This window comes from Haematobia irritans, chromosome 3 (assembly GCF_050003625.1).
Source record: "Haematobia irritans isolate KBUSLIRL chromosome 3, ASM5000362v1, whole genome shotgun sequence".
NCBI classification, from domain to species: Eukaryota; Metazoa; Arthropoda; class Insecta; order Diptera; family Muscidae; genus Haematobia; species Haematobia irritans.
The window spans coordinates 84,487,796-84,505,196 of NC_134399.1; the positions used below are offsets into that span (position 1 = coordinate 84,487,796).

Consider the following 17,401-nt stretch of genomic DNA (forward strand, 5'->3'; position numbering starts at 1 on the left):
TAGTAAAAACTGTTCACGTCTAAATAAATTTATATGTATATTATTACATTATTTATGTATGTTTATACTCGACTCCACGTTCTTCTTTTATTAGAGTTTTTGAATTCCTTCCAAAATTTCAACCTTTTATATCAAAAACAGTTTTTTGTTACAAACTTGTTATTTTTGCAATAAAAAATAATATTTTTTCAAAAAACTCACTCTATTTCGTTTATATCAAGCAATGTTTCTCACTGTAAGGTAAAACTTAAAAATTTATAAAATTGAATAATTTCTTCAACATTATTTGTATTACAGAAAAAGGTGCCAAGAACTAAAAAATTTCGTGGAAGTGAAAATTATGTTAGGGAATGAGCACAATCTTCTATGGGAAAAATTCTTCCAAGCATATAATATTTTTGGGCTCAAAATGCTTCCAAACATATAATATGTTCACATAAAACAAACATATTAATGTTTCGGCAATATCCAATAATATATGTGCTTCCTGCAAAATATGTTTGGAACATATGTTAAAGAAGAGATTTTTTTTGAGGGTGTAGATATGAACTTTGCAAGGAGAAAGTCCATTACTTTGTAAAACGTAAATATGAAAAATATAATATCTCGCTGAAGATGATCACCGAAGGTGTATCGAAATATCCGAAATAGCAATATTTCAATAATAAAACATTGAAAAAAGCAACTACACCAGCATTTTTCATTTATCATGACCTCAAGCCGAAAAGAATCCCAATAATTATAAAATTCCAAAGGTCAACTAAGAAAACTAAACATAGAAATAAAATGTTAAAAAAATTTTCTTGGAAATAAAATTTTAACAAAATTTTCTATAGAAATAAAATTTTGACAAAATTTTCTATAGAAATAAAATTTTGACAAAATGTTTTATAAAAATAAAATGTTGACAAAATTTTCTATAGAAATAAAATTTTGGTAGATTATTTTTGGCTCGAGTGGCAACCATGATTATGAACCGATATGGACCAATTTTTGTGTGATTGGAGATCGTCTATATATAACTATAGACCGATATGGAACAATTTTGGTATGGTTGTTAGCGGCCATATACACGCAGAGAAGGAATATGATCACCTCAAACATGTTTCAAGAGCAAAATGTTATTTTTGTATGGTGACCATGTAACATGTTTGTCAATAAAATGTTATTTTCTCGTCAAATATAACCAGCTTGCCGAAATCAGATACATGATTTCCGAGAAAATAACATGGTTGCGAAAACCATTTTAAATGGTCCCCACCCAAAAATAACATTTTGCTCTTAAAACATGTTTGAGGTGATCATATTCCTTCTCTGGGTGTACTAACCCACGTTCCAAATTTGAACCGGATCGGATGAATTTTTCTCCTCCAAGAGGCTCCGGTGGTCGAATCGGGAGAACGGTTTATATGGGGGCTATATATAATTATGGACCGATATGGACCAATTCTGGCACGGTTGTTAGAGACCATAACACCATGTTCCAAATTTCAACCGGATTGGATGAAATTTGCTTCTCTTAGAAACTCCGCAATCCAAATCTGGGGATCGGTTTATATGGGGGCTATATATAATTATGGACCGATATGGACCAATTATGGCACGGTTGTTAGAGACCATATACCAACGTCATGTACCAAATTTCAGGCGGATCGGATGAAATTTGTTTCTCTTTGAGGCTCCGCAAGCCAAATCTGGGGATCTGTTTATATGGGGGCTATATATAATTATGAACAGATGTGGACCAATTTTAGCATGGTTTTTGGAGACTATATACCAACACCATGTGCCAAATTTCAGCCGGATCGGATGAAATTTGCTTCTCTTTGAGGCTCCGCAATCCAAATCTGGAGATCGGTTTATATGGGGCTATATATAATAATGGACCGATGTGGACCAATTTTTGCATGGTTGTTAAAGACCATATACCAACACCATGTACCAAATTTCAGCCTTCTGTTAGAGACTCCTCAAGCCAAATCTGAGGGTCCGTTTATATGGGGGCTATACGTAAAAGTGGACCGATATGGCACATTTGCAATACCATCCGACCTACATCAATAACAACTTTCAAGTCGATAGCTTGTTTCGTTCGAAAGTTATCGTGATTTCAACAGACAGACTGACGGACGTACGTACATGCTTACATAGACTCATTTCACCACGAACCAGAATATATATATTTTATGGGGTCTTAGAGCAATATTTCGATGTGTTACAAACTGAATGACAAAGTTAATATACCCCCGATCCTATGGTGGAGTGTATAAAAGCTTTAAACCAAAGATGCAAAGAAATAAAAATAAGTCTTAGCCTAAATGTGAAGCGTTTTTATCTTAAATCTAAAGATTCAATATTTCAGTTAATTTATGGACGATTTCTTTAAATCAAAAATGTGTTTCTTTACTTTAATGAAAATTTGCTTTAATTTAAAGACATGTAACTTTAACGAAGGGACGCGAATTTTCAAAATGTGTGTCCTAAATTTAATGGAAAAAATTTTTGAAGCAAAGATTATAAAATTTCTTTTAATTAAAATTTCATCCTTTTAAGTAAATTTATCCTTAATAGTGTGTAAAGTGCGCATCGTAAAATTGAGGTTGCGTAATCTATAGTATCACGTCAATATTTATTTTTGTTTTTTGTTTTTTTTTAGTGCAGATATGACCACCTCATGGATACGATCATGGAGTGTTGCGGCATCCGCCATTACACCCACCGTCTCCCCTATTAATATTTTCTAACTTGTCATGTTTTGTTCGACTATCCATTCTCTTCAGGATTGTCCTTACTACTCTCTCATATATCCATCATCGTTGGATTCAGGCCCCATTTAAAGCCCACCGTTCTTCTGCACAGTATCCAAAGTCTATAGGCTTTCTCTAACCTCTCTTTTGTGCGGCTTTTCCCATGCAATTTCCTGTCTAAGCTTACTCCTAAGTACTTTAGTTTATTAGACACTGGTCCCTTCTTAACCAAAAACTCGATTTTTATATTGCACTGAAAAAATATTTACATGATACTAAAGATTACGCAACCTAAATTTAAGGATGCACAAATTACAAAATATTAAGGACAACATTTTTTAAACTAATGAAATTTTAATTAAAACAAAGTTTATAATCTTTGCATCAAAATGATTTGTAAATTAGATTTAGGACAAAAATTTGCGTCCTCCGTTAAAGTCCCATGTCTTTGAATTAAGGAAAATGTTCCTTAAAGTAAAGAAACACATTTTTAATTTTAAAGAAATTGTCCTTAAATTAACTGAAATATTAAATCTTTAGATTTAAGAGAAAAAAACCTTCAAATATAAGATAAGACTTATTTTGAGGATTTGGAATCTTTGGTTCAAAGTTTTGTTTTTTTTTTTTTTTTTGAATTAGGAATAGAGTTTTTACTTTGAAGTATCTGTTATAATTTGAATTTTGAAACTGGCATTTGTTTGCACGTGAATAGTTTTATAAATATATCACAAAAGGAGATTAAAAATTGGGTTAATGAGATATGCATCATAATTTTAATTTTATTAATCCTAGACTTAAAGCCACATAGGACGCTAAAAAATTTCTTTATTTTAAAGAAGCCGGCTCGGAATCAATAATAAAATCCGTAAGGGAAGGTCAAAATCTTTTTATCAAAGTAAACTTTATTTGAGTGTTGGCAATTTTAGACTTCTAGTGAATAACATAGAATAAATTCTTGCGATTCCAAATTTCGGAATATAAGGGACCATTTTCTAGTACGAGGAGCCACCGTGGTGCAATGGTTAGCATGCCCGCCTTGCATACACAAGCTCGTGGGTTCGATTCCTGTTTCGACCGAACGCCAAAAAGTTTTTCAACGGTGGATTATCCCACCTCAGTAATGCTGGTGACATTTCTGAGGGTTTCAAAGCTTCTCTAAGTGGTTTCACGGCAATGTGGAACGCCGTTCGGACTCGGCTATAAAAAGGAGGTCCCTTGTCATTGAGCTTAACATGGAATCGGGCAGCACTCAGTGATAAGAGAGAAGTTCACCAATGTGGTATCACAATGGACTGAATAGTCTAAGTGAGCCTGATACATCGGGCTGCCACCTAACCTAACCTAATACGAGTAATAGTAAAAAACGAGAAGTCTGTATAAATAACTATATATTTTCCGAACAAATTGATAATAACTTCTCAATGGTCGTGGTTCTTACCTATCTTACAGAAACGTTCTTTGTGAGTGCATGTGGTTTTTGTTATATTTATTTAAGCCAATTTATCTCAATAATACAAATACATACCTTTTATCGCCCCCTTTACTATTATAACAATAAAAAAAAAACATTTATCTTAATATTTGATGACGATTTCATTTTATTTATTTGATAAACATATTAAGACTATTTTCATGTATCGTTTGCATTTTTCTTGTTTTAATATTTCTTATTTATAATTTAGTTCCTTCTTAATATTTACTCAATTTATTAATACACTTACAATAGCTAATATACACTATTACAATACATTAATAATATTAAATTAGCATTATAATAATTATATTAAAATGTATTTAAATATTTTAACTACTTAGTAATTTGTAATATGTTTACTTTTTTAATTGATGAAAATACAATTTATAACATTAAATTTAGTTTAAAAAAAAAGTTTTACTATAAACAAAGTTATTTACCCATAAAAAAAATATTGTACACCAGAATATTATTTTCGAATTTTATTTAACAAAAAATAAATAAATAACTACAAATTATGATGAACCAATGAAATAGAAATAGTTTCAAAAAAATGTTTTCATGAGGTCATTGCAATTAAAATTTGATAATTTAATATTTTATCTAGTAATCTTTGAACTGAAATTGTTTTTCTTGTTTACTCTTAGGGTTTTATATTTTACGAGATTAATTTATATATGTATATATTTTTGTTTTCATGTTTTCTACAAATTTTTTTTTTGAGTATTTTCATTTTTTTCTTTATTTTTCGAACAATTGTAGCGATTTATGTTTTATTTATTGTAAGATTTCCATTATGAATTTTATCCATAAATTAATTACAATAATTTTAATACTATTTTCTTTTATGTTTTCATAATTAATTTGAAAGTTTATTTTTGAAATGATTTGTTTGGTAATTGATATCAAAAACGTTTTTAATGATTTTTTTTCTAATAGTATAATAAAACAGGATTTGGATGTAAAAGAGTTTTAAAATATAGTAAAATTCGTATGGGATACTGCAAAGTATATTTGATATTTCTCAACCAACGAAGGACCATTTTATATATAATAATGCCGTTTGTATAATTTTAGGTGTAGTAAACATATATTCATTATCTGTCCAATATATGGTGTTATCAGTCTGTATCTAAGTCCAATGGGCTTCCACTAGATAGCGCTAGAAAGATGATATTGTATACAAAAATATATTACCTATCATTTTATGATCGGTCGATTTAGTTGTGTCTAAACTGCATATATATTTTTCCTCGGTCTTAGTTAATTTAACTAACGTACACAAAAAATTATTAGAGCAAAAGGAAATTTTCTCCAAACATAATAATTCCATGAACTAAAATAAAGTTAAATTGGCTTTAGTGAAATAGAGAGTTAACTTTTTTTTTTTTTTTTTTTTGAGTGCAGTCATCATCAGTCATCAAATGGGTCGATTTTGTTGCGATTCGCGGATGGAAACTTTGTCAATGAGGTTATATACAAAAGAGTTTTTGGTGCAATATTTATTGAACCAGTGAAGAATAATTGATAATTGCACTCCATTTTTTCGAGGAATGGAATTGATACCAAATTTCGCGTAATATTATTTCAGGACCGTTCCGGTTGAAATTTGGTATGCGGTCCATATCGGTCCATAACTATATATAGCCCCTATAAAAACCGTTCAGAAGCCTCGTGGATAAGTAAAGGGTGATTCTTTTGAGGTTAGGATTTTCATGCATTAGTATTTGACAGATCACGTGGGATTTCAGACATGGTGTCAAAGAGAAAGATGCTCAGTATGCTTTGACATTTCATCATGAATAGACTTACGATCTGCCACAACGTCGAATTTTCAGTGAATAGGCCCTAGAAAAGTTGGCAGAAAATCCGCTTTTTTATCGACAAATTTTGTTCAGCGATGAGGCTCATTTCTGGTTGAATGGCTACGTAAATAAGCAAAATTGCCGCATTTGGAGTGAAGAGCAACCAGAAGCCGTTCAAGAACTGCCCATGCATCCCGAAAAATGCACTGTTTGGTGTGGTTTGTACGCTGGTGGAATCATTGGACCGTATTTTTTCAAAGATGCTGTTGGACGCAACGTTACGGTGAATGGCGATCGCTATCGTTCGATGCTAACAAACTTTTTGTTGCCAAAAATGGAAGAACTGAACTTGGTTGACATGTGGTTTCAACAAGATGGCGCTACATGCCACACAGCTCGCGATTCTATGGCCATTTTGAGGGAAAACTTCGGAGAACAATTCATCTCAAGAAATGGACCGGTAAGTTGGCCACCAAGATCATGCGATTTGACGCCTTTAGACTATTTTTTGTGGGGCTACGTCAAGTATAAAGTCTACAGAAATAAGCCAGCAACTATTCCAGCTTTGGAAGACAACATTTCCGAAGAAATTCGGGCTATTCCGGCCGAAATGCTCGAAAAAGTTGCCCAAAATTGGACTTTCCGAATGGACCACCTAAGACGCAGCCGCGGTCAACATTTAAATGAAATTATCTTCAAAAAGTAAATGTCATGGACCAATCTAACGTTTCAAATAAAGAACTGATGAGATTTTGCAAATTTTATGCGTTTTTTTTTTTTTTAAAGTTATCAAGCTCTTAACAAATCACCCTTTACATTTTATCCGATCCATATCGGTCCATAACTATATATAGCCCCTATAAAAACCGTTCAGAAGCCTCGTGGATAAGTACATTTTATCCGATCCGGTTACAATTTGGTACGCGAAGTTGGTATTGGCCCTCCACCTTCAACACAGAAATTGGTCCATATGGGTTCATAGTTATATATATCCCCGTTTCTACCGACCCCCGTCATTTGACTTCCGGAGGTTAGTTTATGGTCTGGCACAACCAATGGCAACATTGATCGGTCCTTAATTACCCCGCAAAAAAAAATTTGGAAGTTCTTCCAAAGGCACAACTTTAAAAGCACTTCCAGAAGATGCACTCCCAATGATGTTCTTTATTTTAACTACCCAGGTAGTTCTTTTAAATCATATTTTATAACTTGGTTTTTTCATACTTTTAATAAGTAATTTTAGCTCTTTTTATTTCAAATAGGTTAAAAACAGAGTAAGAATTAATAAAATGGTACAAATCATTTAAATTTTGTCGAAAAAATGCTAAATCCAATCTAAAACAAGTATATACGGCCGTAAGTTCCGCCAGGCCGAATCTTACGTACCCTCCACCATGGGTTACGTAGAAACTTCTACGAAAGACTGTCATCCACAATCGAATTACTTGGGTTGTGGTATCTTAAAACTTCTTAACATCGTTTTCTAAATTGTGAGTTAGTTCATACGTGGTATATATTAGACAAAAAAGTTATGTATAGTTAAGTCTACAAATAATTACGAATCGATATGGACTTTTTGCACGGTACGTAGAGAGCCAGAATTGATATATGGGGGTCGCTTATATGGGGGCTATATACAATTATGAACTTGATATGGACCAATTTTTGTGTGATTGGGGATCGATTTATCTGAGGGATATATATAACTATAGACCGATATGGACCTAGTTACGCATGGTTGTTAACGACCATATACTAGCACAATGTACCAAATTTCAACTGACTCGGATGAAATTTGCTCCTCCAAGAGGCTCCAAAACCAAATCTCGGGATGGGTATATATGGGGCTATATATGATTATGGACTGATATGGACCACTTTTGGCATGGTTGTTAAATATCATATACGATTACCACGTACCAAATTTCAACCAGATCGGATGAATTTTGCTTCTCCAAAAGGCACCGGAGGTCAAATTTGGGAATCGGTTTATATGGGAGCTATACATAATTATGGGCTGATAGGAACCAATTCCTGCATGGTTGTTGGATACCATATACTAACATCACGTACCAAATTTCAACCGAATGGGAAGAATTTTGCTCTTCCAAGGGGCTCTGGAGGTCAAATCTGGGGATGGGTTTATATGGGGCCTATATATAATTATGGACCGATACCGACCAATTTTTGCATGGGAGTTTGAGGCCATATATTAACACCACGTACCAAATTTCAACTGAATCAGATGAATTTTGGTCTTCTAAGAGGCTCCGGAGGTCAAATCTGGTGATCGGTTTATATTTGGGGCTATATATAATTATGGACCGATGTGGATCAATTTTTGATTAGTTGTTAGAGACCATATACTAACACCATGTACCAAATTTCAGCCGGATCGGATGAAATTTGCTTCTCTTAGAGGCCTCGCAAGCCAAATCTGGGGATCGGTTTATATGGGGGCTATATATAATTATGGACCGATGTGGACCAATTTTTGCATGGTAGTTAGAGACCATATACTAACACCACATACCAAATTTCAGCCGGATCGGGTGAAAGTTGCTTCTCTTAGAGGCCTTGCAAGCCAAATCGGGGGATCGGTTTATATGGGGGCTATATATAATTATGGACCGATGTGGACCAATTTTTGCATGGGTGTTAGAGACCATATACTAACACCATGTACCAAATTTCAGCCGGATCGGATGAAATTTGCTTCTCTTAGAGGCCTCGCAAGCCAAATTTGGGGGTCCATTTATATGGGGGCTATACGTAAAAGTGGACCGATATGGCCCATTTGCAATACCATCTGACCTAAATCAATGGCAACTAGTTGTGCCAAGGTTCATGTCGATATCTTGTTTCGTTCAGAAGTTAGCGTGATTTCAACAGACGGACGGACGGACATGCTCAGATCGACTCAGAACTTCAACACGACCCAGAATATATATTCTTTATGGGGTCTTAGAGCAATATTTCGATGTGTTACAATTTTTTGAAAATAATTGAGGTCGAACGTTTCCGACAAGCGTTAGAATCCATTAAAAATTATAAAAAAATATAATATTTCTTTGACAAAATGTCACAGAATTTTTTAATTTACATCCAAAACATTGAATTCGGATCACACGTAAAGAAGTGATGCAAATTCAGTGCAACGGCTGTTGAAATGGAGGACTTCCGTCCTATAACAAGCCCATGTTAAATTCATCGCTCCTGCGTCAATTTTGCACCACTTTCGGATCCAAAAAGAACATTTTCATTACTTTTTTGGCGACGCTTTTTTTTAATTGGACCAATTAATATTATAATTGATGTCGATGATTCCATTAATAATTCATTTATTGTACCAATAACAAATAATTAAATGTAATAAGCTTTTAAATAAATTAATATTTTACTTGATAATAATATTTCGAATATTGAAACGATTTCAATAAAAAGTTAATTAAATCAATTAACTCAAAATTGGAAAAATATATTTTTTCTTTTCACGATCTATTTTCCGTTTGGTATTTTGGTTAATTTTCTCATAATATCTCCATTAAAACGGTATTCCTATATATCAATGGATCAAATCAATGGATCATAGCTCTGTATTGGATATATGAATAATGTAAACATTTCATAAAACTCCGTTTTGTTAGTTAAGAAATAACAAAATATATTCGCTTATTAAAAAAGAAATAAAATCACTTTATCCACATATTTGTCATCTCACCTCTCCTCAACTTTCAATATTCAATATAGGTTTTTGTATTGCACCATATTACCTAGAATAAATTATTTAACCTAATCAATACCTTTATCAATCATTTCTACTCTACAACTAATGGCGATAAGCCATCATATCGGCATAGTGCATAGGGTGATGAGGGGCAAAATGCAATTGCTGTTGATGTTGCAGGGGAGAGGGTCATGATGAACGATCTAAAGTCCGATTTTGATGTTGGTGTTGCTGTTGTTGTGCAGATAGTTGACTATGATGCTGGGAGGAGCTCGTTGAGTTTCCACCTCCATTACCATATATTGAATGCTGATCATTAGCCGATGGAGAAGACGATGAATTCGTTCTTAAATCCTGATCATTATTGCCGGAATATATATTGGAAGATTTTGGATTTGTTAGCAGAGGTGAACGTGGCTGTGTGGTTCCAGGTGGAGTTATCGAATGCGGAGAATGCGATTCAGATGATGGTCTGCGTCCAATGAAAGGATTTAGACCATTGAAGGAAGAGGCAGCCAATAAATGGGGTGAGAGGTGGGGAAAACCTGGTAGTCCTGGTAGACCGGAGAATAGCAAAGGATTTCCTCCGTGTTGCATAAGAAATCTCGGATCACTCATAAAGGCCGCCGTGGCATCAGGAAATGTAGTTGGTATTGTGGGAGCTGCTTGCTGCGGAGGGTTTGGTGGAAAGTGTTGTTTTAAAGCTTCAAAATTCAAAGGAGGTAAGCCATGGGCCCCAGCATAGAGACGGGCAAAGAATTCTGCCTGCAAAGCCGATGCCGAAATGTTGTTGGCTTGCGTTGCATTGAAATTTTTACTGCTATTCATGACCATAGGTTCGGGTAAAGGATCCAGATTATGATTATCACTGGTAGAGAGGAGTTTTCGATGTAGATTTAAATTGGAACTGTGTCTATCACGACTTCTCTTCGAAGGGAAGGCGGCATTGCAACCATCAATGTTGCATTTGTGATGTAATTTCAGATGCTCATTTTGATAATGAGTTTTAAGGTGGAAGTGATTTTGGAATACTTCACCACATGCTGTACATTTGAGCGGATTATCTTTGTCAATGGGCACTTCGGCTTCTTCGCTGAGGAATTCACTGCCGTTTTGTTCTTCGGCCACCGTAGATTTCGTTTCATTTAGATTGACCTTTGTTGTGAGATTTTCGGGCAGGTTATTGTTATCCTCAGATGATATGTTCAGTTTGAAGTTATCCTCCATTAGCTCTTTCTTAATTCTAAGATAACGATTTTCCTCCTCTGGTTCTTCTACGGCAGATAAGGAGGGAGGTGATGTTGCTCCACCGGTACCATCCTCCCTTGGTTCTTCTTTGATGACGGGCATTAACAGACCTATTAGTCTCCCGTTTTCTTTGGGTTTATTTTCATCTTCCTCTTGTCTATCCTTAGTAATGGAAGATAAATCAATAGATTGTTCATTTGGTGGTTTAGTGGAGGGATTATTTCTCCTTTGCTCTTCAGCAAGGTCTTCATCAACTTCATGTGGTTCCTCCTTAACCGTTAAATTTGTACCCATTGATGAACTTCTCAACGTTTCGTTGGCTGACGTTGAGGGCGTTAAGGGGGGAGATGGTAATACTTTTGTGCCTTCAGTCGTTGGTTCTTCCGATTTACGCGTTCTCTTCGATAAATCCAAAGACATGGGATCATCTTCTCGGGGCTCCTCTTTGATTGGTCGGTCTTCCTTCGCCTCCGATTTTCTTGTCAAATCATTTGCCATTTCATAATCATTGAAGTTATCACAGGAATTTTCAGTTGATTGAACAGCACATCGCACAGGATTTTGATTTTTACGTTTGCGTTTGCTGGAAGAACTGTGGGCCCCATTCGTGGAAGTCTGCAGTGAAAGAGCATTCGTGGAACCTTCAAACTCCTCCCTAACACTGCATGAGTCGGTTACACTTAAAGTGTCATCATTGCTTTCCGTGCTATGCCTTTCTGCTGTACTACGTCCATCCTCCTCCCCGTCATCCTTCTTCGTTGAGTCCTGTCCTTTATCTTTGGTTTTTGAATACTCAGTTGGGGTATTGGAGTACACGGATCGATCGAAATGATCTCTGCTATTATCGCCAAGCGTCGAAGAAGTTTCATCGGCCACATTGTCTTCTATACTGAAATCCTCAGAGTTTGTTTTGTCAAGTATGCTGTCACCTTCATCTCCTACCACCACAATGCCTTCACCATCGTCGTCGTCATCATCATCATCCATATCACCTATATGTATGCCGCCATCCATGCCATCATCATCATCGTCCTCATCGCCCAGAACTTCGGAGATGGGCATTGGCCTGCCCTCATATCGGGCCATGAGAGAACCATCCATATAGGATCTTTGCATAAGTTCATGGTTATATTTGGGGTCTCCCAGTCCACCCATGGGATGGTGGCGCATGTCAGGTGGAGGTGTTAGCATGGGGAAACTACCGAAGGGATTAAGGCCAGCCATTAGACCATTGGGAGGCTGCAATAGCAAAGGATGCGGCTGAGCACTGCGACCATCATGGGGTGATATCTTACGCCTAAGGTGGGGCGAATGGAGTTTTGGATTCGGATTAGCACTATGACGATTGCGGGATCTGCGGGAACTGAACATCATATTGCACCCATCCACAGTGCACTTGTGCATCTCTCTCAAATGAACCGCCGAGAAATGGATCTTCAGAGCACCTTTATCACAGAAGGTCTTTAGGCAGACGTTGCATTGGACTCTCTTCTTTCCTGTCACAGGATTGATAAATTGTGTTCCTAGATTTGCAGGCAAAGAGCCCCATTGCCGTTTCCCAGGAGAGTGAGTCTTGCGCCCAGGTCTCAATCCCCCTGAGGTTGATATTCTAGAAAGCCTTTGCGATTGGTTTGAGGGGGAGTCATGCTGCAGGTGATTTCGATGACTATTTCCTACGTCTCTCAGATCTCGTTGACTTTGGTAATTGCTTGAAGTTTGTTGCTGATTAAGTGAGGTTGCTGACGGTGACTGTTGGCTGGCAGATGCATTTGAGGACATTGATGTCTGCGTAATACTACGCGAAGGTGGTGTATGCCTTGAGCCAGATGAATCGCGCAAATGATTCATATCGGACATTTTTTGTTTGTCCAGTTCGGGGGTCTTCGGTAGATGAGGAGGTTTGCCCATTGCCACTGCGGGATTTAGACCAGGAAAGTGCGAGGACAAGAAGCCATGTGGCATGGGATTACCCGAAGCTGCGGCAGCCGCTGCTATTGCGGCAACCTGGTTACTGGTCAAACCAGCGGGTAGACCTGAAGCAGAGGCTCCACTAGCCGAAGAACCCGGAGATGGTGGATGTATATGGGGCATTGGTGGGGGTGGTGGTAAGTGAAAAGGTAATGGGTGTCCCGACATAGCCATTGCATTGAAGAATTGATTACTTTGCGCTGCAGCAGCTGCTGCCGCTGCCACAGCTGCATTTTTTTCCGATGGTGTACTGGCTTCGTTAATACGCCGCCTAGCTTGGGCCAACATTGCGGCTTGTTGAGCAGCTTGTTGTTGCAAATGTTGATGATGGGCCATTTCACTGGGGCTTAGGCGTGCCGGTGGAGGAAGACCTGGAAATGCCCCCAAAGCCGCTGAATTAATTTTTCGAAAATCGAAAGGCTGCATATTCTGCAAGTGATTTAGCGGATTATGGGCGGACGATGTTGCAGTCGATGTCGGTGTACTGGATGTGGAAGAAGGGACAGGCGACGGATTGGCATTGGAAGCACTGGAACTGGATGTGGTATTTGTAGATGTATTGGAGGTGGCCGATGTTACTCCACCAGAGCCCCCAGCTGGTGAAGGAGGATTGCGAAAATAACTGCCTAAATGGCTGGGTGGAGGCGGCAATCCACCATGTGTCGAATGGCCTGTATTTCCAGACGAAGCAGCAGCTGCTGCCGTTAACTTCTGTTGCAACTGAAATTGCATTTGAGCATGGGCCATAGCACTTAAATGCATATTCATAGGATGTGTTGCAGCTCTTGGTGGCGAAGGTCGCCGACTTGGTGACATTACCATAGAGGAGCTAACGGCAGTTGAATAATGTGCTGCACTCGAGGGCGAGAAGGACGTGGAGGTGGAAGCAGTAATGGCGGCAATTTCGTGATTTCGTTGAATGTTGTAGGCGTTGTTGCACTTGCCAATATATTCGTGTTCAAAATTCGTGCGTCGGGAGGCTAATTGCTGACTTTGCTGTTGTGGCTGCTGCAATTGCAGCAGTTGACGTTCGTAGCTGTAGGCCAATGTTGCTTGTGCATGCGCATGCGCCTTTTTAAAATATTCCAATTCGAAGTGGGCCAAGCGGTTTGCTGGCGGTAATGTTGCCGTATTTGCTAGTTGAGATGATGAATGTTGTGTTGTGGCCAAATGCAACTGTTGGAATCCGTTGTTGTTGCTGTTGTTTGTGTTGTGCTTTGTACTGTGTTGCTGCTGCTGCTGCTGGTGCTGGGGTTGATGATGTTGCTGATGATGTTGCTTTTCTTGATTAATATTCATTAAAATGCTGTTCGCTGTTAGCAGTTTTCTCTGAGACTAGAAATTGTATTCGTTGTTTACTTTGTTGCTTCGACTCGGTTGCTTTTATGTTCTCTTGGTTTTGAGCAAAATACAAAAATTCCATGAATTGTGTTTTGGTTTTTGGAACTGCTATCAACATTTTGTTTTATTGTTGCCCGCTGCCCAATTGCTGGTTTGTGTTGCTAGGTTTGGGTTTTGTGTAGCTTTATCTCTGGAAATAGAAGACATGTGTGGTGAAACTATTAGCAATCGTAGAATAGACAATTTGTATTAGATTATTTTCCATGTAAAACATATATAGATACTCTAAATATAATTATTTTGTGTTAATCTAATAATAACAAAATAATGTTAAATAATAATAAATTTTAAATATAACAAATTTTTATGTAAGTTTTGTTCGGTCCGAGGTCCTACAAAAATCGATTTTGTTTTATTTAATCCATCGTCGGGAATTTTAATTAAAAATAAATCGAAAAATTTTCGCACATTCTTCTGTGTGTGTATTTTTTTTTAATTCGTCTGGAATTTGAATTAAAAATAAATCGAAAAATTTTCGCACATTCTTCTGTGTGAGTATTTTTTTTTTAATTTATTTCCTTGAGGGTGAGGGATCTATGATGTTAAAGATCTCCTGTTTATTTTGTTTATACTTTAATTTATACAAGTTTGACAATTATTAACGCTGACTTTGATGTTGAATTTGTTTGCAATTCCGTATTCACCCATTCGAATTGATTGTCGCAAATATTGACAGAATTTCAATCATCTCATATTTCGACTCTTATTTAAATCTTCCGTGTATCTACTTTAAAATGATTTGCATCCAGCACTTATAACCGAACAAGCTTAATGTGATTAAAAATTGTATATGTGTCAACGGTTAATACTTTCTTGACTTCCACAGCAATGCACTATGGCTGAAATCGCGATTTTAGCGGCAAAAAGTAAAATTTTCAACTTTAGATTTTTAATATTTTCTAGATGGGGTTTACTAACCAACATATTGATTGTAAAAAATCGAAATAAATTGTTACTGTTGGCAACCCTGTTTATGCACAAACAGCCGTTAATATTGACAAAACTTTTAATAGGTGGTAATAAGAGTAAAGCAGCGCAATTTTCTGAAAATTAAAAACTGCTTTTTAGATAAATATTTTTATTAAAAACAAAAAAATATGTAAGTATGAGTTCTAATACTCAAGGAGAGTAGTTTAACTATATAAAATTAGAATTCGCTAAATGTTTGTATTTCGTAGTTATTTTGATGGTTTTTTGTGTGTACTTTTTTGTGAAATTTTGAAGAGTTTTATCGCTTTTCGTGGAGTAAAACTAAAAATGTTTTGAAGTGTCATGGGAAATTTTTACATGTGATTATTTGTGGAAATTTCCAGTTTTATGCCATGGTAAAACTGGAGAGCCACCGTGGTGCAATGGTTAGCATGCCCGCCTTGCATACACAAGGTCGTGGGTTCGATTCCTGCTACGACCGAACACCAAAAAGTTTTTCAGCGATGGATTATCCCACCTCAGTAATGCTGGTGACATTTCTGAGGGTTTCAAAGCTTCTCTAAGTGGTTTCACTGGAATGTGGAACGCCGTTCGGACTCGGCTATAAATAGGAGGTCCCTATCACAATGGACTGAATAGTCTAATGGCGTTTTCGATTCGCAAAAAATATGTTGCCTTGGTGTTATCCTACTTTTTTCCTCATTGCATTTTCGACCAAATGATAGCGTCATTCCAAAGTTATTGTTAATTCCTAATATTGTGAGAGATACAGGATCCAAAATCTATCACAGTGTCCTTCATATTTTGCTATCAATTTCGAGAATGTTGCACCTTTTTTCCCAATCGAAATCGCTATAAGTGAGCCTGATACATCGGGCTGCCACATAACCTAACCTAACCAAACCATGGTAAAACTGTTTGCATTTGGCTGCTAATGAACAAATGAGAGATTTTTTTAAGAAACACTCAGCTTTAAAAATTTTGAAATCTTTGAGTTTTTGTTGGCAAATAAGAGAAATGATTTGAATTATGTTATAGAAATTATATATTGAAGTCTGACGGTTTGAGATATGAATAAGTCGTTTGCATGAGTAGACTTGGCAGCAAAAAAAAAAAAAATCTAAACTAAAAGAAAAAATTTTGGGTCTTCATTTCGAAAAGCCGAAATAAAATGGCAGTGCAAACGGTGATGAAAACCATTCATCGCACGAAAGAGAGAAGAGCATTTTCCGGCAAGGACCTTTTAGTATCTTTTACTGGTATTAGTATTGGTTTTTAAAACATTTACAGCCAACCTTAATTGTTTTCTCCTCGGAATTTGAGAATGGTACTCAAAAGTTTCGTCGTCATTTTTAAAAATAGTAAAATATTTTCCACAAAATATGAATGGTCTACCACAATATACAAAATATTAGTATATTTATGTCGAAGAAACAAGGTTTCAGTAGTTACTATAGATTTCGGTACAGAAAATTAATCTGAGACCCAAAACAAGTGTTGAAAAAAAGATCGTGCATGTACCGCTTGTAAGGATTGAAGAGTGCACAATATATTTCATGCATCTCTGAGCTATGGATAGCTTTGGCTCATATATTTCTTGTTTACAAGAACCTACACATACCATAATTAAAAAAAAAGCAAGTATATACGGCCGTAAGTTCGGCCACGGCCAAGGCTTATGTACCCTCCACCATAGGTTAAAGTGGCAGCCCGATTAAGATTCAGGCTCACTTAGACTATTCAGTCCACCATGGATTGCTAGAAACTTCTTCTAAACACTGCCATCCACAATGGAATTACTTGAGTTGCGGTAACGCTTCACAAAATTTTCTATAGAAATAAAATTTTCACAAAATTTTCTATAAAAATAAAGTTTTGACAAAATTTTCTATAGAAATTAAATTTTAACAAAATTTTCTATAGAAATAAAATTTTGGTAGATTATCGAGTGGCAACCACGATTATGAACTGATATGGACCAATTTTTGTGTGATTGTAGATCGGCTATATACAACTATAGACCGATATGGACCAATTTTGGTATGGTTGTTAGCGGCCATATACTAATTAGCGACAAATTTGAACCGGATCGGATGAATTT

General features: G+C 36.4%; 1 protein-coding gene across 1 annotated transcript in view; it reads right to left on the reverse strand.

Annotated features, from left to right (window-relative positions):
- Positions 1–6,845: 6,845 nt before the first annotated feature.
- disco-r (disco-related basonuclin zinc finger protein) overlaps positions 6,846–17,401 on the reverse strand; it is a 163,260-nt gene continuing 152,704 nt past the window's right edge. Inside the window, exon 3 of the mRNA XM_075300552.1 lies at positions 6,846–14,500. Coding sequence (XP_075156667.1) covers positions 9,943–14,268 — 4,326 coding nt within the window. The 5' untranslated portion in view covers positions 14,269–14,500 and the 3' untranslated portion in view covers positions 6,846–9,942. The remainder of the gene's footprint in view (positions 14,501–17,401) is intronic.